Source organism: Haliotis cracherodii, unplaced genomic scaffold (genome assembly GCF_022045235.1).
Source record: "Haliotis cracherodii isolate W230 unplaced genomic scaffold, xgHalCrac1.p SCAF_2, whole genome shotgun sequence".
NCBI classification, from domain to species: Eukaryota; Metazoa; Mollusca; class Gastropoda; order Lepetellida; family Haliotidae; genus Haliotis; species Haliotis cracherodii.
Window position 1 is genome coordinate 19,494,235 of NW_027266275.1, and position 22,599 is coordinate 19,516,833.

The 22,599-nt window shown below is 39.0% G+C and overlaps 1 protein-coding gene across 3 annotated transcripts in view; it reads left to right on the plus strand.

Moving 5' to 3' along the window:
* Window positions 1-12,828: 12,828 nt before the first annotated feature.
* LOC139469919 (Golgi-specific brefeldin A-resistance guanine nucleotide exchange factor 1-like) overlaps window positions 12,829-22,599 on the plus strand; it is a 47,724-nt gene continuing 37,953 nt past the window's right edge. For all 3 annotated transcript variants that reach the window (XM_071252275.1, XM_071252276.1, XM_071252277.1), the window contains exons 1-8: window positions 12,829-13,115; window positions 14,007-14,117; window positions 15,783-15,852; window positions 17,172-17,303; window positions 18,499-18,617; window positions 19,299-19,407; window positions 20,282-20,391; window positions 22,215-22,490. In XM_071252275.1, the coding sequence (XP_071108376.1) occupies window positions 14,019-14,117; window positions 15,783-15,852; window positions 17,172-17,303; window positions 18,499-18,617; window positions 19,299-19,407; window positions 20,282-20,391; window positions 22,215-22,490 (915 nt within the window). In that variant the 5' untranslated portion in view covers window positions 12,829-13,115; window positions 14,007-14,018. The remainder of the gene's footprint in view (window positions 13,116-14,006; window positions 14,118-15,782; window positions 15,853-17,171; window positions 17,304-18,498; window positions 18,618-19,298; window positions 19,408-20,281; window positions 20,392-22,214; window positions 22,491-22,599) is intronic.

Consider the following 22,599-nt stretch of genomic DNA (forward strand, 5'->3'; position numbering starts at 1 on the left):
TTAAATACTCTCCTGACTGGTATCGTGTGTTTGTTTCTTTTTATTGTAAAATTAAATTCTCATTATAAAGGTTGATTAGGTATCATTAACAATGTATTTCTTCTATTGTCAGGCCATTCATTTCTTCTTTCACGATTAATCAGCATACATTTGAAAACGTAACAAATAGCCATTTACGGGCAATTTTCAAAAAATAATTTGAGGTTAAGTTTATGTTGAATCGTAATTTAGTTCCTGATAAATTTGTCTAAAGTATTTTGGGAAGAAAAATGGTCTGTTTTATATATGTAAAGCAACGTTTATCTTGTCTCTTACATAAATACATAATGTACTGCAAGTGAACAATGATATTATCATCCTATAGCATGACAGTAACACTTGAGAAAAAACGAATGTTTAGAAGGTTTATTAATACTTGCAAACCTTGTCTTACTATACATGTCACTATCCTAGTCAGTATTACTAATGTTATGTAGCATAAACGTGTTACATATTTCTAATAATTCATAACACGGTTCCTCCATGTTGTTATATAAGACAGATACGACAATTTATACGCGGACTGCCTTGCCTGAATAAAATAGTTTTAAAAAGTATAAACCAATCGCACAATTTATTCCATATGAAAGTCTCGTCTATGAACATGCTTTTAAAATCGCAACCAGGACACCGTTATTTATTTTTTCACGTCGCCTCAGGGTAAAATATGGGATTGGTTGAACAAGAAAGAAAAAACTCTTTATTGCCCTTTATTTTGTATGATAGAAACACGACCTAAGCAAAATATATACAGGTTGACTAGAAAATACAGTGTATGTACAAATCCTGTTTTCCTTTCCATTTATGTCTTTTCGACAACACCATTTCCGTTTGTTGACCAATTTAAAAAAATAAAATAACTTCCAAATTATAGCATTCGTTTTAATCCATTTCGGTTTAATCCATGCATTCACGAGTGAATGGAATAATAAAAGTATTAGATTAGTTCATGTATTGTTCCTAAAGAAATAAGTTCCTAAGATCAAAGAAAGTATATGAAAGCAAATACAGGTTAACATTTCTGTAATCAACACAACAACATTGACCATATCATTTAACCAGCCCAGCCCCGCATACTGTGAAACCTCATTCATCCAGACAGGACTGATCCCAGTGAAATCGCCCGGACAAACACATTTCCCAATGAAAGAATCACTGACACGTATTAAGTCCTACTAAAAACAAATGGGAGCTACCACTGGTAATCGGCCGGGATGGTGAGTTTTCCGGGATAAGCAGGTCCAGACTAACGAATATTTGGTGTATGTAAACTTGCACTGGGATGAACCATGATAGATGGTATTTTACTCGGTAGTTGTATGTAGAGTGTTACGAATGGGTCGCGACGTCCCCTGTGAAGGGCATTTATCAAATTAGCACACGACCATGCGTGCACCTCAGACCGCTGCCTTGTGGAGGATTACGTTATGTAAGAAAACACCTACCGACATCAATCATAGTTGAAAAGGATGACATATACGTTTATTCACATGTCATTATTTATCGTGAGAAATGTCATGGAAGTTATAAATTACTCATGAATGGAATGGGAACCGTTTTCATGTTTCTCATCATATTTGGGTGCATACCCCCGTGAATATCCGGGTTAGAATTGGTCTCTAAGCAAAGCAAACGCGTTGCGCGTTCAGTTCGTTTGGTCCAAAAGGCATGCTTGCAATGAATTGCAGTATTTTAAAAAACAGTTGTCGTAATAAATTAAACCGATGCAAAGGCCATTTCTTCACCGCTGTACCAACACATCAGACGCGTGAAGATCCGGGGTAGAATAGGTCTTTAGCAACCCATGCTTGCCGTAAAAGGCGATTATGCTTGTCCTAAGAGGCGACTAACGGGATCGGGTGGTCAGGCTCGCTGACTTGGTTGGGGCATGTCATCGTATCCCATGATACTCATGACGTCAATCCTCGGATGGTCTGGTCTGGACTCGATTATATACAGACCCCGTCATCCAGATGGAATATTGCGCGGCGTTAAAAAACAAACAAACAAACAAATAAATACGATCTGGAAGTAAGGCGCCATCGTATCCCGAAGGCGTAAACCGATGCTAATGTTGTCAATGACAGAATTTTCTGGTCCAGACCTCGTTTACCTACGTATCACAGTCATATACGTGGAATATTGCTGAGAGCGCGCACACACACACACACACACACACACACACACACACGCACGCACCGAGCACGCACAAACACACGCTAACACACTCGACAAACCAACTAACCGACAAACCATTCTTGCACAGTGCAATTCCCGGTGTATGCCAAATGGTGAATATTTTACACGTGCAACACTGTAAGAAAAAGTATAGTTTCCAAGCTTGTCAACAAGACGAGAAGCACTTTACTCATTTCCAAACAAACAAACGAACGAATAAGCGACTGATTTAATATAACCGTATTTACCACTGTTCTGTTTGAGATATTGGATTCAATTTTCTAAACTACTGTAGTTTAGACGAGATATTTTAAAATCAGTTTCCAACAGCTTCCAAAATATCGAAAACTCTCTTAAAGTAGTAAATTTACTCCAGTGCCAGTGGACCAGAGACGTGGCCATACATACCCGATAATGCGCTATAATGATTATTTAAAGTTAGAGAAAGAGCGCGCAATTATCCATTCTGTCGGGGCACACTGACACACAAGCGTACACAAGACACTAACACCCCAGTTAAGTAGACAATTCGTCCGAAATTGCAAAGGAGCACGATTTCATAAATAACAATATTTTAAAATGTACATTAACATAACAACAAAATAGGTTATATAAAAACAATAATGTATGTAACGTTTGCTTGTCCCAAGATGTGTACTTGTGACGCGTCTGTGGTACATTAATGGCGGGTTTACAACGGACAAAACAATTGTACTTTACCTTTATCTATTTAAATATGTATGTTATAAATTGTCGGGAAACGTTAAATATATTTTTAATCTGTCATTTCTAAACCTTAAAACCTAAATTAGTAACGCCTGCAGAAAACATTGAATACCGTTCCAAGTCATCGGACGAGCCAGACACAGCTTGGTGTAAGGGAGATAACTCACTGCAAGTTGATGGATCATTTGCACAGATCTTATTTCACTATACACAATCTCCCGAGTACCAAATGGGATACACTACCCTCTACCAATAACAGCAACGCATGCTCACTGAAACTCCCCGCGAAAGTACTTACAACAAAATAAAATTTAACTTTAAAAAAGTTTCTCAATTGAACGGAGATGCGCCCATGCAGACATGCCGAAAAGCACAGGGGCTTCCTACGCAAAACAATAGAATCTGCAAGATATATGGTCACAGCCAGTGTCAGGACTATCTGTCTACTGACACTTGGTGTGACCATTTGTCTTGTAGCTGCTATTTTTTGCGTTACAAGCCCCTTTGCCGAAAAGGTCAGGGAAATCATTTGGTTCCAGGTTCGTGTTCAGGGGATTCGACTGTGTGTATGTATTCGGGCTGGGACGGGTAGCTCGCGTACACGGGTCGGGTGGGTCCTGAGTAGGACCCGGGTACCCACAGGACTACCCGGACCCGTGGTTAGTCACGTGGTTTATTGTTTCATGACAAAAATCCACTATATAACTACATGGTTACACGACAATTTTATGTCTCTACCGTTCGCATTTCTCCATGACTATGAACACGTGCATACATAAGTCACTCCCACTCACGAATATTGTAGACTTAAGACAATTGTAGGTTTAAGGACACAACACACGTTAGTTCTGACTTTTATGTTTGAACAAAGCTAAAACTTCAGTCAACTTCAATGTATGCATGGCGACATCGTTTTATACGTGTATCAAAATACATTTTGCCAGGGCTACTGTCAAACTGTTCCCAATCGGACATTTTGTACCTATCACTTGACACCAACAGCGGGTACCCGGGTAGGGTCGGGTAATAGGGGTGTGGATTTTACTGTGTACACACACAGTATATGTATGTGTCTGTGTGTGTGTGTATTTGTCCGTGTTTGTATGTGCATGCGAAGTGTACAAAGCGGCCATAAAATATCTTGTATTTAGTGTACTTGGCCTCAGTGTGGAGTGAGAACGGGTTTACGCCGCTTTCACATCAATGTCACAATGGGGCACCAGTTCAAACTTTAGCTCGTCCTGTCTAAGACCCAGGTTGGATTTTCCACACTGGTACACTTCTTGATAAACATTCTGGATGTTTATGTCGTCCGATGTGATGTTAAACCGGGCAAAAGAAAATATACGTCTGAAAATTGGTTTTACCAAAAATACAAACATTGTTAAAAAAACGTTACTCGACTGAAAATAGTCGCCGAAAATAGGTCCAAATCACTAATCCAAAAAACTATGAGGCCCGTATCAAATACATCACCATTGTATAACCATTTCTTGATTGTTTCATTTTTAGCCACAATCAAACATGGGTGTATACTATCTTTTTCCCGGCAGCTTAGAATATGTTTTTAAAGAAGCGTAAATCTTATATCTCGCTTCCCCCATATGCGCAATGTTCCACTTAATTACAACATAACAACCGTCATCTCGCTATCGTGGACCAACCAATCCACAGTAAACAACACCTAGCAATACACAAGTGTGAGGACACTGACTAACTGATAGGGAGGCGGTCGGGTAGCCTAGTGGTTAAAGCGTTCGCTCGTCACGCCTAAGACCCGGGTTCGATTCCTGCTGTGATATTGCTGGAATATTGCTAAAAGCGGCGTAAAACCATACTCACACTCACTCACCAACTGATAGTGACGACACGTTAAGTATTTGGGCTACTACTCACATCAGTCGCAATAGAAATTTCCGACCCATGTGATTAGATTAATGAATAGATAAGGTGATGAAAGAAAATTGTGAAACTCAGCTTAAAGAATTGCAGAAATAATTCAATGGTTGACAAACAATGACCAATGAATACAAATACCCCTGAATGAATGTGCGAATAGTGGGTGTAAGTAGTAACATAATGAGACCCATATATGTGAATCCCGTCGAAATTACTTATTAAAATAGTACCTTAGCACTACGACTGTCGTAAGTCCCAGTTAGGGAATGGGAGTTCATCTAAGATCGCTAAGAACCTTCGTGTGCCGTGAGAGGGGACAGGCAACATAGATCGGGGGTGCAGGCTGGGTGACTTTGTTAACTGAGCGTCATCGTACCCCGACGATCACTGGTTTATCTGGTTAAGACTCGATAATTTATAAGCAGTCGTCATTTATGCGAAATATTAAAAAAAATACGAACTAGAACAAGGATGTGTGAGGCTTTGTGTATGTATCACAGCACCTTTTCAATATTTCTGTTACATGCACACGTGTATACAATTAAAAAATGTTACGGACAAGCCGGTTCTTTCCATATTACTATTTTTAATTTATGACTAATAGTAACATGCAAAAATCGGGTGTTTATTTCAAATATTACTATAGTTAATATTCCATGTCATGACAGATAAACTATAGTAATGTGAAAGAAGCGGGTTAGTTCTTAACTTTTTTCAGTGGTATACCGGGGTATGTACCACAAGTATTCTAAAACATCCGTAGTTAGCTGTTTTCCTTTTTGTAAGACAGAAATCTAACGACAACACAATTTAATTATTTATATTGATTGTGTATATTACATATAAACACGGGGCAAAACAAAATATCAAAATCTTAGAAATCAATGTAACGAACCGTACCCCGTAATCTTGAGGTTGAAATCAGGGAAAAAACAACAAAACATTCATTGCTACGGTCTGAGCTGAGAAGGATTTTAAAGACATATTAAACATTGGCGACATGCTGCCGAAGTTTGAAATAAGGTTATCGCAGTTATCTCCCTTGAACAGCTTGCTCTGAATGAGCACGTACTCCAGTTCCTCGTGCAACACTGTCGCCCCTTTGAAACGATTACCGATATTGTTTATAACACAATTCAAAGTTAGGAATAAACCTCAACATGAAAGTCTCCCGACATAAATATGTTTATATCGTTTCCCGTTGGTTATCACGTTCAGATATTCATTACAATATAAAGAGGGGTGCAGGTGTGAAGGACGGAGCATGACTGTCGGGGAAGAGCCTGTCTTTGTCTCCGTCATTGCGTACTTCATCACCCGGGATTCACTTCTCTTAACTGTGATCTTGATGTCACCATCCAAATAAAAATACCGTTTTAAGGATGACGCGTATTGCAGGGGGATTTCCATCTTCAGGAAATGCTATCTTTATGGCAATCGAAGCATGTCCGTGTGAAAGCATTTAAACATATTTTACGCCGAGTCAAGTGATTGACACAAGTTGCCTAATACGCACATATGGAAGCTAAAATTGCCTTTAACAACCTCGCCACAGAAGTATGAATGAGAATCTGCAGAGGTGTGGAATAGTCATTTGTTTCATATCAAAGATGTCTTCAACAGGAGCGGTTGATGGAAAATAATGTTACGCTGAACTCAAAATTAGCATGCATATGTGAATGGGTTCTCCAAGCCGTAATGAAAATTTAACTACGATGTATACTCCCCCGGGAGTCGGGAATGCAATCTGAATGCACAGTGGTTGGTTTACCGGGGTAGTAAAGATCCTGCCCCTCTGTAATGTGGACACTTTACATTGAAACACGTTATTCCGGACTTCGATATTATGGAATCGCCGGCTTCGGCACAATTCCTGTTAGGAACTTTTACACAAATACAAAGGAACAATCCACAAACATGCTTAGTAAATCCGGAAACTTCTTTATCCGGAAATCCGTTGATCATTCCACACGAACGAACCGTCCGGATTAGAGTCGAGTCACTCACTACACGACGGCAGTGAGTGCGAACAACGATCTACGCCGCCAGGTTACGATGATACGTACTGTAAGCAATGGATTTGCAAACAGCATTAAAAACTGGGAATCTTTCCTGCCACATCTTCCCGAGGCAAGGGAGTTAACTGACTGTAAAAGTATAATCAGTTTACTTCCTTGCCCCGGGAAGATGTTACTGCCCCCATATCAACGCTGGGTCTAAAAGTTAGGGCTGGGGCGTGTCCAAATTTACTCCCCGTGTACTCAACCCCCTATTACCGACCCTACCCGGGTACCCACCGTAGGTCTCAAGAGTTAGGAACACAATGTCTAATTGGGGATAGTTTAACTGTAACCCTGGCAAAAACTGTTAAGATTCATGTATGAAACCAAAGACCATATAATAGATATATGGTCTCTTGTGAAACGATCAAATCATGCGTACACTGAAGTTGACTGAAGCTTTATCTTTACTCATATACAAGTCAAAAGGAATGTGTGCATCATCAGAAAGCAATGGGAACATTAGCGACTTGTAGTGTAACCACCACTGAGCTCTGAGTTTTTGTCATTAAACAATATGTCACGTGACTAGCAAATGGTCCGGGTAGTACTGTGGGTACCCGGGTCCTACTCAGGACCCATCCGACCCGAGTACCCGAAATACCCGTCCCAGCCCTACTAGAAGCGTCAGATAAGTGTGCTAAACCAATATAAAAGATGGTTGTGACATTTAAGAACGATTATCTTCAGACTTTTTTCAAAATTATATTGGGTGTGAAGGCATTGTACTAATATGATATGGTTTTTGAGATAATACATTAATTATTGGACTTCGAAACATGCCCATCTTTATTGTCTCCAAGTACACCTGCAGATGAGAACAATCGCTATCACGCTTTCCCTTTAATTGATGAAATACAATATATATATATATATATATACTGTGGTGGATTTGTTTAGCAAAGACTACTAGTGTGTTGGATATGACCGAAATGTTACTACTAAAAGCATAGTCGCAAAATGAGAATGGTTATGTAAAGCATATTCTATGAATAATTAATATTAGGACATGAGTGAGTGAGTTGATTTTAACGCCGCTTTGAACAGTATCCCCATTATATGACGACGTGTCAACTTAATGTGTGAAAAGCCGGAGGGGAGGCAGGTCGCAAATGTTTACCACACTGGTTAAACCCAAGAACACGGGTAATGTGCTGACAAACCTAGAAGCAGTAGCACTGCGAAATGGGACTCGAACCCAAAATTATACTTTTCCGTCGTGTCCATGGGACGCCAATCTCATTAAAATGAAGGGACGCAAAACGCTGCACAGCGAATTTCAGTGCCTAAGACGACTGATGATGATACTAATGACGACATTATTTTAAATGACATTACTCATATCATTGTTTTTGTGTTCATTTCGCATCGTTGCAGTCAAAATGGGGAACTGGCCAAATTTGCAAATCTTGCTTCTGAAATAAAACCCGTAAAACAGCAGGGGATCATGCAATATACAACCACCCATGTCGGGTTAACAGGATTTGACCGTAAATGTTAATACTAAGTATGAGAATTTAAGATAAGTGTTGACGACAAACATCCTACGCAAGATTGTTTCTGTATGTAAAACTTAACGCGAAACCACATGCTATAGTTTGCACGTGCCTCACGCAGTAGCGCAACGCATGTGGGTAGGGTGTGAATTCCTGACTTTGACACTTTCAAGGAAGGTCAATTAATTTCTGTGGACCATTATGTCTGTCAATCTCATGTATTCTGCTTTTCATGCAGTTGTGATTTACTTGATTTCATTCATTGTTTGTGTATGAACAAGCGATGCTGCGTCTGCAACGCGCGGAGCGTCTACGGTCTATCAATGGACATGCTGGAAATTGGCTGAAGTCGCCGTGCGGTGGCCAGTACAGTTCAATGTTTCACAGGTCACCGACAAGAGGACCGGATAGATTGTTCCGAAGCCAGGCTCTACGAAATTGACCTCAAACGACGAATCAAATTGTTGCAAACTTTCACCAGGCTACTGGAGTACGAGTTAAGGGTCAGACAATAGGAATCTTCTACATGCAGCTCACCTCCATGCTTGACGGTCACGTGTCGCCCCTTACAAATGGTCATATTGCCAACAGACGTCAATGGTCAACTCAACCTCGAAACTTGGGTAATCGTCGCTGGTCACGTGTCATGTTTTCGGATGAGTCCCGAATCACTTTGCACTTCCTTGCCTGGCGTGGTCGTGTCTGGCGACGTCGAAATGAACCTCAAGCAAACGTCAACCTGAGACCTCATGACAGATTTGGCGGTGGATCGGTTTTGGTGTGTGGTGGCATCACTATGACTGACTGAACCCCACTCTATAGTGTGCAAGCGAGGGTTACTGGACATTACTATTGGGACAAGACGATGACACCCTTTGCTGTTGCGTTTGGAAGTCGTGTAGCTCGACGTTTTGTCTTTCAGGACGACAACACACGTGCTCACCGTGTACAGAATCGTCAATGCTCACCTCCAGCAGCACAATATCCATGGAATGTCATGGCCAGCAATGAACCCAGACCTTTCCCCATGCAACACGTCTCGGACATGATAGGGAGACGCGTGCGTTAACGTCATAGGCCGCCGACCACGTTGGCTGAACGTGGCCAGACGCTGCAAAAAGGAATGGGACCGACTTACTCAAATCGCCATTGGGAGACACTTACGCAGTATGCCTCGTCGAGTGAATGGATGTTTGACATATTGTGTCGGTCTTACGCACTACTGATCCAAAAACGTCAACTTTTAAATTCTCCATCTTAATTATAAATTAACGATATCGTCCTTCAAGATCGTTGGCGGTCATTGCATCTACTGTTATACTCCAATAACGATTGTAATGTGTTCCCAATTCATTCATTATTATCATACAACTATTACTAGAAACTAATATCTCTTACAATTTTGGAAATTTTAAGTTATTTCCGCGTATCCCCTACGCTTTCTACGGGTATAGATATGTCGTCAGCATCCCTATTATGGCTGTTATTAACTTTCCCTACTCTTTTTAGTATTAATATTTAGTCAGTTGGGTTAAATCAGCTTGGAACGGTATTCCAGTTATATCAAGGCATAATAGCTTAATGTGAGAGGAAACCCCGGGGTGATGCAGGTCTCAGACGTTTACCACGAGTATGGTGCTGACAAACCTAGAAACATAATCGGGGCGAACCGGGATTCGAACCCACAATCACAGGTTTCTGGCGTCTGACGAGTGGGCCAGCCATGTTCCAGTAGTTGTTTGTTTGTTGTTTAACGCCGCACTCAGCAATAGTCCAGCCGTATGACAGCGGTCTGTAAATAATGGAGTCATGAGCATCGATCCACCCAATTCGGATACGATGACATGCATCAACCAAGTCAGCGAGCCTGACCACCCGATCCCGTTAGTCGCCTCTTACGAAAAGCATAGGACTTCGCCTTTTACTACTAGTAGTGGTAGTAGTAGTTTATTGTTGTTTTAGATAATTACGTTGTCGTGTATGTGTTTCTATGTTGACAACCTTTCATGAATATCAATTGTTATATTTTATCGCTAATGAAGTGTAACTGTTCTATGTAATCGTTGTCCGTTGAGAATTGTGGGTTAAAGGTTGTTTGAATTTACACCAAAAGCCACAATATATATGATACTGTATACCGAATTACAATAAACCAAAACGTAAGGCTCTCCGTCCACTTTAATATTATACTGTTCGTATTTGTGCTCACGTTGAATGCTACTATTATGTGAACCAGGTGGTATATCTCACTGTAACTAGGCAAGTCGACATCTATTTCAGCTGCTAACGGATATTTCTGATAGTGAACAATGCCTTATACTAACTAAATGAAGCCTTATCCGTGTGTGGTCTTATGAACAAATAACGTGAAAATATATGACTTAGGAATAAGAAACCACCCTGTTTCGAAATTAACGAGCTAAGGGATACAAAACAACCCATTCGCTACCAACTCGTCAGATTCTATGTCAAGCCTACTCTTCTTTCAGGGGGTATGGGTGGCCCAGTCTTCAAAAGAAGTTGGACCGACTTATCTGTTCACACGATGTAATGTGTTGCGTGCACCAAATTGTATACAACTTGTTGTACCGTGTCGATGTCCTTTAATGATTTGCAGAGTTACGTCCCTTGGACACACAAGAAACCTGTGATTGTGGGTTCGAATCCTGGTTCGCCCCGATCATGTTACTATGTTAATCAGCCCTATACCCGTGCTCGTGTGTTTCACCAAAGACTAAGTGGTAAACGTATAAGACCCGCATCGTTTCGGGCTTCCCACATAAAGCTGACACACCATGATAAAACTGGAATATGGTTCAAAGCAGCGTCGCACCCAACCAACTCACAGTTCTTTCAGTGGTTGCTTGTTCATTTCACTATTCTACTATTTCAGTACAACATATATTTTGCCTTTTTTGTCTTTATTGAAGCATTGGTTGTCCTTGTATATTGCAAAAAAAACATGCGAGTATTTTTTATTTTATTTTATTTTTTTTATATTTTTTATTTTTAAAATGGACTGAAATATGAACACAATTAATATATTTATTGTACATAGTGTTTAAAAGGTACATCGCGTAAATATATATTGTTTTAAAGCTGATAATTAGTTCAATTACTTCAGAAGATCTATATATTTGTCTACTCGTGGGATATTATCAAAATGAATATAAAACTGAACATAGTTTGTGAAGTCAAGTCGAGCTATTGCTCAATGGAATGTCAGTCAAGTGAGACGTTTCCTGAATGTAAGCAAACGCGCGTGTGCGTGTAAAGATATCATCGTACATGGTCCTCCTAGTAACAACCGCACTTTATACAACAAAATTTTGTTACTCATATAAGTTGTGGCATGGAAATGACAATCAATATTTCCCAATTCTTTTCTTAAACGGTACTACTCTGTCGTAATAAATATACTCGGCATCATATTTATGGCCATTTAGGAGTTTATCAGCCCCATACCCGTGCTCGTGTGTTTCAACAACGTGTTAAACGTTTTAGAAACAAGAAACCTGTGATTGTGGGTTCGAATCCTGGTTCGCCCCGATCATGTTTCTAGGTTAATCAGCCCTATACCCGTGCTCGTGTGTTTCACCAAAGACTTAGTGATAAACGTATAAGACCCGCATCGTTTCGGGCTTCCACATAAAGCTGACACACCATGATAAAACTGGAATATTGTTCAAAGCAGCGTCGCACCCAACCAACTCACGTACTGTTCTTTCAGTGGCTGCTTGTTCATTTCACTATTCTACTATTTCAGTACAACGTATATTTTGCCTTTTTTGTCTTTATTGAAACATTGGTTGTCCTGGTATATTGCAAAAAACAAATGCGAGTATTTTTAATCCAGGTAACAACCGCACTGTATACAACACAGTTTTGTTATTCATATAAGTTGTGGCATGGAAATGACAATCTATATTTCCCCACTTTTTCTTAAACGGTACTACTCTGTCGTAATAAATATACTCGGGATCATATTTATGGCCATTTTAAAAGTTCTCCTGTTGCACATTCTGATTGGATGTAGGGTACAGTAAAATGCGAGCGTTGACAAATGAAAACTAACAGATTATATATGACACAAGTGATCCGATACTACAGGCCGGGTGACGAATGAATGTACCGCGATTTGAAATTACGCGTTTCCATCAGGATCATTAGTGAGTTGTCATGCATTTTGAGTCTGGATCGGAGGTTAGGCTTCGACACCAGCGCCACGAGTCCGAATTTCCTATCTTCCCTTTTTACTGCTATTTTTCGCCGAAATAAACTTCCGATGCATTTTCCCGTTCACTTCGTAAATAAAACAATAAATCCGTATTGAACATTTACATCACCTTTTTCTGGAAACCGGTTTCACAACCAGCCCCGGTTGTTAGAGTAACCTCCCTTTGGCAGCAGACATAATCAGCGCCATCTAGACTATCACCACGTCACTTTCGAGGACGAAATAATGTGCAACATGGATTGATATTGTCAATAAGCATGTGTGTCCTATTGACAGTCACTGCGCAGACTGGATAGGCAAATATGACAGCAATTGTCCTATAAGATGTCGCCAAAATAACCGCTGTCAGTTCGAAGATATTATTCAACGAAATTATCAAAGTGAACCAGTCAGCCATTTTTGTTTGATCTACCAATTATTTCTTGTTGATCATTTCTGATAGCGACATCTCATCTGTGATCGTCTCAGCAAGTCACACAGGTACTCATATTTTACCCGATTTGTGTATCGTTATCTGTTTGGTTTCATCGGATAAGGACAAACGTTAGTATTGTGGTTTTGGGGCTTGACATGTTTTACAAAATGTGACAGTCTTAGGCAAATGGGCCATTTGGTGACATGACGTTGTCTTATTAAGCCAATCTAGTTAACGTCGACAGTATTTTACGCATGTGTTCTTGTTGATACTGTCAAAATAATTACCAGTTTATAAGTGATAATCAATTGTTGACAAAAACACAAATCGCATTTTGTTCTTGTGCCTCTAGGTAGTTAAAAAGGCACCATAGCTCAGTTGATTTGACAGTGTATTGTCAAGTCCCGTTTAATTTGACAATGATGGGCCTTGTTTCAGAAACATAGGAACACTGCATCCAACAATGTGAAATTGAGGACTGTGCATAAATTTAAGGTGTCAATGATCTGGTCCCTGGCCTTCTAATTTATCTAATGCACTGTTTTGATTGTCATTTACACAATATCTGTAACTGTTGTCAGTTTCAATTAAAGCCAGATCTATCTTAACCATGTTAGCAACTGTAGTAGGGGGCATGTCTTATTATGTATACTGTTTTGTAACTCAAAGTTTATTTACGGAAATAAACAGCTCGATTGCATACCGACCATCATGACCATTGCACACATCTGCAAGATAATATTCTGATTACTTGGCCACCATGGCTACCAGACATTATTATTGTGTGAAGAGAATGAATGCCAAATTATATCTTTTTGCAGGTAATACTCAATTTTTTCATATAGCTTATGTAATGATTAGTAGGTACTAAGATAGAAATACAAGTTTATTTTGTGAAGTTAAACATGAATGATTTAAATGTCTCATTTGTCATCTCTCTCAACATGTTTAAACAGTTGACCTGCAGGATGAGTCCACCAAATGGCATCTACATTATCCAGGGGGAGATCTCCCTGGTTGTCACGGCAATGAGGAGGACATCTCGATGGGCAACACATACACATCATGTAAGCAAACTGTTCTCATCATGGCCTCCAAGGCTCGTGATCTTCTCTTTGCTCTTGGACATGCATTCTGCCATGCTTTAGAATAGTGTCAGTTCCACCTTGTGTCAAAATTATATTCTTTGCCTTTCATTTATATATTGCGTACATGTTTAATATATGTGACATTAAGCAAACAAAAGTGTTCTTTGTGCTACACAATATCCCACGCCGAAAGACCTATTGTAACCATGATGATGCATCTTGACCAACATTCTAAGATATCTTGCCTTTGTAACAACAAATATGGCAAGAATAGCGGGAACAGACCACTGAAGACTCCACTGATTGTCGAAGGAACATGTTTTTTATTTATAAGTTAAATGCCGTATTCACCATGTTGAAAGTTCTGATTTATCCAAGGCAACTTTAACCTGTTAACCTTGTCCTTGTACCTCAAAATTACAATAACGATTTAGCAATAAACTCAGAAGAACAGGTAGTGTCAACTTGATATTCAGATACAACCTCAAAATATTATGTGTACATTCTGATCATGATTATGGATGGTTGTTTTTTTATAATAATAATTGTGTTTACCAGTAATGCAAAAATAAATAATTGTTTCTAAACACTATTGGTATTCCTTGGTTGTATTTAACATTTATTAATTCAGTTAAAACTTAATGTTCGCACTCAGTTTGGCCACTGAAGTGATTTAACAAAGAGCTTCAGCCTGTTGCTTCTCTATCCTATTCACGGGGAGATTGCCTTCAGTTGACTTTCCATGCAACATTTGGCCAGTTAGCATTTAATATTGATCATTCTGGCCTTCACTGAAATTGGGCATGAACTTAGGAATTTTCATATATATTCAATTTCAAACATGTCATATTCCACAATAACAGCTTTGGCTAGTGTTTGACAAGTTAGTTTTTGTTTCTAGAGCATCGTTACATGGACAAATAGAATGCAGATATTTCCACATCTAAACATTCACACATGGATATTAATAACCATGAAGATCTTGGGTAGAAAAGGTCTACAGCAACCCATGCTTTCCGTAAATGGCGACTATGCTTGTGATAAGAGGTGACTAACAGGATCGGGTGGTCAGGCTCACTGACTTGGTTGATGCATGTCATCGTATCCCAATTGAGTAGATCAATGCTCATAACAATGCATAATGTCAATCACTGGATTGTCTGGTCCAGATTCAATTTTTACAGACTGCTGTCATATAGCTGGAATATTGCTGAGTGTGGCGTTATACAACAAACAAACAAAAAATGGATACCGGTATATTACGAGAGTGTCAGGCACAGCATACATCATGTACATTACTAAATGACCGTTCCATGGCAACATTTTATTATTGCCAGTTTCTTTTTCAACGTGTTCAAAGGTGACTGCAAGAGGACAAATTTGTAGTTTAATATCTTTATCATGTTTATAGGATAATAACCATGATAATTATATAACAATTTAACAAATACTTTTTATCATATTTATTTTACTGCTACCAAATTGGACACAGCTTTTGTGTGATTTATATTAATTTTTGCCTTCGCTTCCTATTCATGCTAAGCAGACTGGGGCCATGGGTGTCAGTCCATAGCAAGTCCTCATTACAAAATATGATGCAGTTTGATATTGTGTGTTGTATAAATTGTAAATTTGTAATTGCAGCAGGATGAAGACAATGATCCTCTGTTTGGCAGCTTCTCACAGCTTAAGGATGTTCTCAACAACATTGCAGGTATGTGTATTCACAACAGTGTTCCCAGTAATGTGTAGGCAGCGCGTCACTGCATGTTGTTAATTCATGTTAGGTATAGCGTAATTTAGATCATTACCTCAACATTTGAAGTTATTTCATTGGTGCATGTAACTCATTGTTTTGAATATGTCTAGAAAGTATTCCTCCACATCAGGAATAATCAGTAGGTTTTGTTTCTTTCAAGTGTTGTAATACACAATGTATATGCTTGGGGTTATCTTGAGATCTCAGTTGTTGATGTTCGTCCCCAGATGTCAGTGATTCCCAAATGGAACATTTCCAATTCAGGTGTTTGTTACGGCTATTATCTTTATTATTGTTAATGTTTTAACATAGCAAAGGTGACTTAAGTACTCATGGAAATGAAAAAAAACCTGTTTTGCGGGATTTAATAATCGACACAAAGCATTACCATTGATTATGTAGATGTATATACGAAATAACAAAACAACTTGAAAAGTACTAGTCTGGATTTGCTAGTTTTATCTCAGTGCTCTATACAAAATGTACTTTACAGGAGGTAATTTGTAGGTACTCTCAACATTCAAAAATCAAACTAAGTCCAAATTGACATGGCAGAAACAGGCTATAGCATGTATAGTGTATTGGCATTATGCAAATTAGCCTGGAAAAAGGTTATCAAAACAACAATAAAAATAACAGCTATGTTTATGTACATAATAATAATGACATGTAAGCTGTTTGAGAAGGGAATATATTACTTTTACGTTCTGATATTTTCACGATGATTCACTATCCCACAATGCCATTCACAAATCACTAACCACTGACAAATCACATGCACAGGGTTTCAAGCACCTGTTTTCACCTGTCGTCAAGGTGTCATAGGTCATGGACATTCACCTTGATCTACTAACACCTGGTTATGCTCAGTTTCACAATAGTCTGTTTTGTTCATATTTTTACACACTTTTACGTGTAAAAAGACATAAAAACCTTTGATGCGTTGTATTTGTGCCAAGGCCCAATTAGTACTAATTGAGTTGTTTGAATATATATATATTTTGTATATTAACTGCATTTATTTAAAATCTGAGATCGAAAAAACAGGGTTTTTTTCATTAGTACTTTACTATACTATACCGAGAACATGTTCTGTAAAGAGACAAATATTTTAATTCTTGGTTTTACAATAGTGTATAGAATGCAATGTTAAACTAACTCTTTACCACATTTGCCTGTCACAGGCACTTAGTTTATAAGCCTAGATGAATCCCTGGTGTGAGTCTTGTTTGTACCAACTCACCATGCTCACTGGGTATGTATTTTTCTTGTAGATTTAGATGAGCTTGAGCCCAATGTTTTCCTGAGCCCATTTCTTGAGGTTATTCGATCTGAGGATACAACTGGGCCCATTACAGGACTTGCTCTCACCTCTGTCAACAAATTTCTCTCCTATGGCTTGGTTGGTGAGTAGACCAGTACCTCATTGACATGTTTTAGGAAATGTCTGTTTAATTTATTTAATTATGCTTTTGTCATATGAGCAGTGGGCTAGCCTAGTAGTTAAAGCGATTGCTTGTCACGCCGAAAGACATAGGTTTGTTTCCCCATAATGGTCCAATGTGTGAATCTCATTTCTGGTATCCCCGCCATGATATTGCTTGGCATTTTGCTAAAAACAGCATAAAACCGTACTCACTCACTAAATTTTACCAAGTTTATGATTTTTGACAATTCCAGATCTACAAATAAACTGCCTTTTTGCGTAAAATACCCCCCAAAGCTTTTCAAAACGCAATAACTTTCTATTAACTTGTGTATTGAAACGCATGCATTAAATTGAAAACTGAATTGTTCGAAAACAGCTCGCGTAAATACCCGAAGAAGGTTTTTTGGCTAATTTACTTTCCAAGTCAAGCCTATTGTTAAAACCGTTATTTACATCTTAAACATTATTTCATTATTTTTTTTAAGTCTCAAAATGCTTACTCATTTTGGGAAAAACCTGATAGAGTGATGAATAAACAATGAAAAATGTAATAACCCAATTAAGATAGAAACCTTTGGGTAAAAACTCAGTGGCTCCAAAAGTTATCTGGAGCTCTGAATTCTTTGTGCAGAGTTGCATCCCTTGGGCATGCCAGACAACTATGACTGTGGGTTGGAATCCTGGTTTGCCCCAATCATTTTTTTAGGTTTGTCAGCAGCATACCTGTGCTTGTGGGTTTCACCACAGTGGTAAACATCCTAGACCTGCATCACTTCTGGGCTATCCTCCCACGTTATGCTGACAGTGACATGCCCTGATATAACTGGAATACTGTTAAAATGTTTTAACCCAGAGCTTCCCTCAAACCAGATTACTGATTGTCGTGACTGTAGGATTTCTGAGGTGGTAACAGTAGTACAGTTGTTCTGTTCTCTATGCTCACCAGTATTATAGGATGATAAGGGATTAGGTGGTCAAAATGGTTGCTAGGTAGTAATAGGAGGTATGACCACCTCTTTCCTCTTTCACTTTTGTTTTCAGCGTGTACCAGGCTTGATTACTTGATTAAACATGTTAAACTGAAGGATGTCCCTTGGTAACAGACACTTCTTCTGACTTGAACTGGCTGACAGGTATTGTTTATGAAATGGACATCATGTCATTTTTTTTAGTTCCAACTCGAGAGTCTGCCTCAGCTGCCATTGAGAATATAGCTGATGCTGTTACCCATGCCAGATTTGTCGGCACCGACCCTTCATCAGATGAAGTTGTCCTCATGAGGATATTATATGTAAGTTCCTGGTTCAATCGACAGTATGGGTGGCCAAGTGCTCTTCAGACTTTATTTTGCTGGTTTTGAGTTCAAATCCCAGAGTGGCCTTGGTAGCTCAGTGGTCTTCAGGTACTGCACTTGTCTGTTGTGGGTTCAAGTCCCGTATTATGATCCTTGATCTGTCTGTCCAATGCTTATTATTTGTTAGGTTTAAGTACTTCCTCCAAGGTGGTGAACATCACTTTGAGCTTTCCTCCCTCATTATCCTGACAAGATGTGATATAACTGAAAAACTGTTCAAAGCAGCATAAACCTAGCTCAGAAAATGAATCTTTCGTAACATATTGTCTCCAAGTTTCAGACTGCAGATTGACTAGGTTGACCGGAAGAATATCAAAATGGCCTCAGTTTGCCAATCGCCTTTTTTGAAGTTTCAATAGGTCCTTATCTTTGGTTTGTCTGGTCCCAACTGGATTATTTGAGTTACAGACTGCCATCATATATCTGGAATATTGCTGTACGCAGCTTTAAGCAAAAATCTAACAGCCAAAAAAAATATATAAAAATGCAAACTGACGGCCAAGCTGATTTGTCTCTGAATGATTTGCTGTAACAAACATTTGTCAGGTTATAGCAGTGTTATATGATACCTTTGGATACCTTGTGTATGGAATCTAATGCCAACTCTCCATCTACCAGGTGTTGAGGACTCTGCTGCTGTGTCCGGCTGGTGTCCTGCTCACTAATGAGTCTGTGTGCGAGATCATGCAGTCATGTTTCCGGATCTGCTTCGAGATGAGACTCAGTGGTAAGTCACGGTTCTCTCATTTCTGTATAATCATGTTTAAACTTGAGCCTTACTATCAAAGAAGTGACCCATGAAGATCCCGGTAGAGAATAGGTCTTCAGCAACCCGTGCTTGCCAAAACAGACGACTATGCTTGTCGTAAGAGGCGACTAACAGGTTTGGGTGGTGAGACTTGCTGACGAGGTTGATCTTTACCCAATTACGTAGATCAATGCTCATGATGTCAATCACTGGATTGTCTGGTCCAGTCTCGATTATTTACCAACCGCCATCATATTGCTTGAATATTGCTGAGTGTGGCATTAAACAACGAACCAACCCAATCGCGTAGATCGATGCTCATGATGTCAATCACAGGATTGTCTGGTCCAGACTCGATTGTTTACAGACCACTGTCATATAGCTGGATATTGCTGTGTGTGGCGTTAAACAATAAGCAAACAAACAAATCAAAGCAGTTTTGTTTGTGGTGAATAACTTAAGTTTGTCCACTGTATTTTTAATGATAAAATTTTGTTCACCAGTGCTATGTACACTTTGATATTTGAGTGTTCAAAACTTACTCTCATCTATTTCCATTGATAAAAAATGTGATGTTGCTGGGCATCACCATGTTTCTAGGCTATTAAAATGATGCTGAAATCAAGCATGCAGTAAAAAAGGATTTGAACCCGTATTGTTAGAACTGTTCAGCTGAAAAGTATATATGCTCAACAATACAATATTTTTATGATGTATATAACACTTTAGTATATTTATTGGAAACTGACATCCATTTCCTTAGGAAGAAAGGTTTGAAGCAAATGTCTGTTGATGTGTTTATATGTTATTGCTATACAAGTGTAGAATCCTGAATCTTTGTTACCATTAACAGAACTGTTACGGAAGTCAGCCGAGCACACCCTGATGGATATGGTTCAACTGTTGTTTACAAGGCTGCCACAGTTCAAAGAAGATCCTAAGTGGAGTGCAAACATGAAGAAGGTGATGATATTTCAGATTTCTATCAGTTGGTATACGTTTACACAAGAAATATTATCTTTTTGGCACATTTAACAGACCCAAGGTAGTTTACAGGACAGAATAGAAGCTTGCTACCCAAAGAAGTTGTAGATGTTGTTGGAGTGACTCTTACACGGTACAGTTGTTTACTTAGAGGAATCATTTTACTTTAACACAACATAAAGGTTTTGGGCTAAAACGCAAGAGCAATCTTAGTTACCAGTTTGGAGCTTTGATGCTCTCATCAGTGATCTTTATCACAGATTACAACCCCACTGCACTCAAAGTAAGCTCCATGATAAAAAATTCCTGGCCCCTTCTTCACGGTTCAGACACCTTCCGAGTCCCACACATCACAGCATATAGACATGATAGAAAGAACCGCACACTCAGAGATATCCTCATGAGAGCAGCAATCACATATCCACCACTTAAACCACAAATCAGAGGCTGCACTGTGTCCAACCTGGATGACATCTGTCACAAACATTTGTGTAAAATCTGCGTGAACATGAAGCCGGTCAACACCTTCAGCAGCCACACCACAGGCAAAAAATATAAATGCCATTTGCATTTTACTTGTTTAAGTAGAAACATAATCTGCCTCCTTAGCTGCACCAAATGTGGCAAACAATACGTAGGTGAAACCAAACGACACTTCGGCACTAAACTCAAAGAACACTTTGCTGATATCAACCATCAAAGGGACACACCTGTCGCAAAACATTTCAACTCTGCAGAACACTCAACCAGAGACCTGCACTACCAAATCATACAACAGCTTAAAACAGACCCTGAATCAGTTCATAGCACGGCTAGACGCCGATCCATTGAACTCAAATGGATATTTGATCTGAAAACCATCCACCCGCTAGGCATGAAGGACAAGATCTAATCCTGGAATTCCCAACCCACTCACCTTTAACCATGTAAACACCACATGTTTAAACATTTGTGAGACCTATAACTTAAGGTGCAGTGCAAAGTTTGATGTTGATTTTCTAAGAAACTTAGAATTTTTACATGTTTTGATCTTAGAATGTTTGGTTACCTTCAACATTTGTGCGACCTGTAACTTGAGAACTACTTCATGGATTCTTTTCGAATTTAAAGAACAATTTCTATTCTAATAGGAGAGGTGCCGTGCAAAGTTTGATTCTGATATGTGTATTTTGTTCTTGTTTTGAACTTAGAATCTTTTTAACTTCAACATTTATGCGACCTATGACTTGAAAACCACTGTATGGGTTCTTTTCCAATTTTGGGTACAGTTTCTATACCAAGAGGAGAGGTGTCAGTGCAAAGTTTGATTTTTATGAGTGGATTTTGTGAGAAAATATGGCTTTTTTTTATGTTTTGAACTTTATTTATTTTAATTTAATTTAATTTACTAGGGACATACATTCATTTTGCAAGGAAGATGTCTACGACTCATTGACTGAATGATTTGGCATAATATTTTTGTCAAATTAAACACCATAAGTTTTATGGATCATTTATTTAACACACTGCGTAATCTCAAAATATTTTTACATGTATGACATGTCGGCAGAAACAAATAAATTTTAGATTGTTGTGTTTTACAATTTTGGGTCGGTAGATCCGTGATACAGCTAATATAAAAATAAAGACCTTAAACACAGATTGCATAGTTTAATTGAAATTGGATTTCAGGACCCTGATTGTTCAATATGTTAAAATAAATCAGCTTTTGTCATCCCTGCATGATGATTATGAGTTGAGTATTTAAGTCTTTCTAGTGGTTTAGGGCATAGAAGTCAGTTTGTGTTATTTTCCCAATCCAGTTGAAGATGAGAGCTGGTGGGGTAGACCCAACACGCATGTCGAAACGGAAACGGTCTCCAAAACCTCGGCCCAAACGATCTCACACCAATACACAGCAACCCACAGACAGCCCCCAGGGTCATGCCTCTATAGCAGAGGGGGTGGAGGAGCCCCTGGAACAGCCTGAGATTATGGACACCTCGTCCTTTGAACATATTACTTCAGACAGAATCATTGCCACAACACCTGTAGCACCCAATGGAGACAGGGTCATTGATATAACGAGGAGTTTTGAGGTAAGTCCTTGAATGTTTGTAGTTTCTTTTCAGGTTAATGATATTTAGAGGTTATTACATGGCAGTTTTCATATCAACCCTCAGCCAGTGCGTCGATATGGGGTTCAGG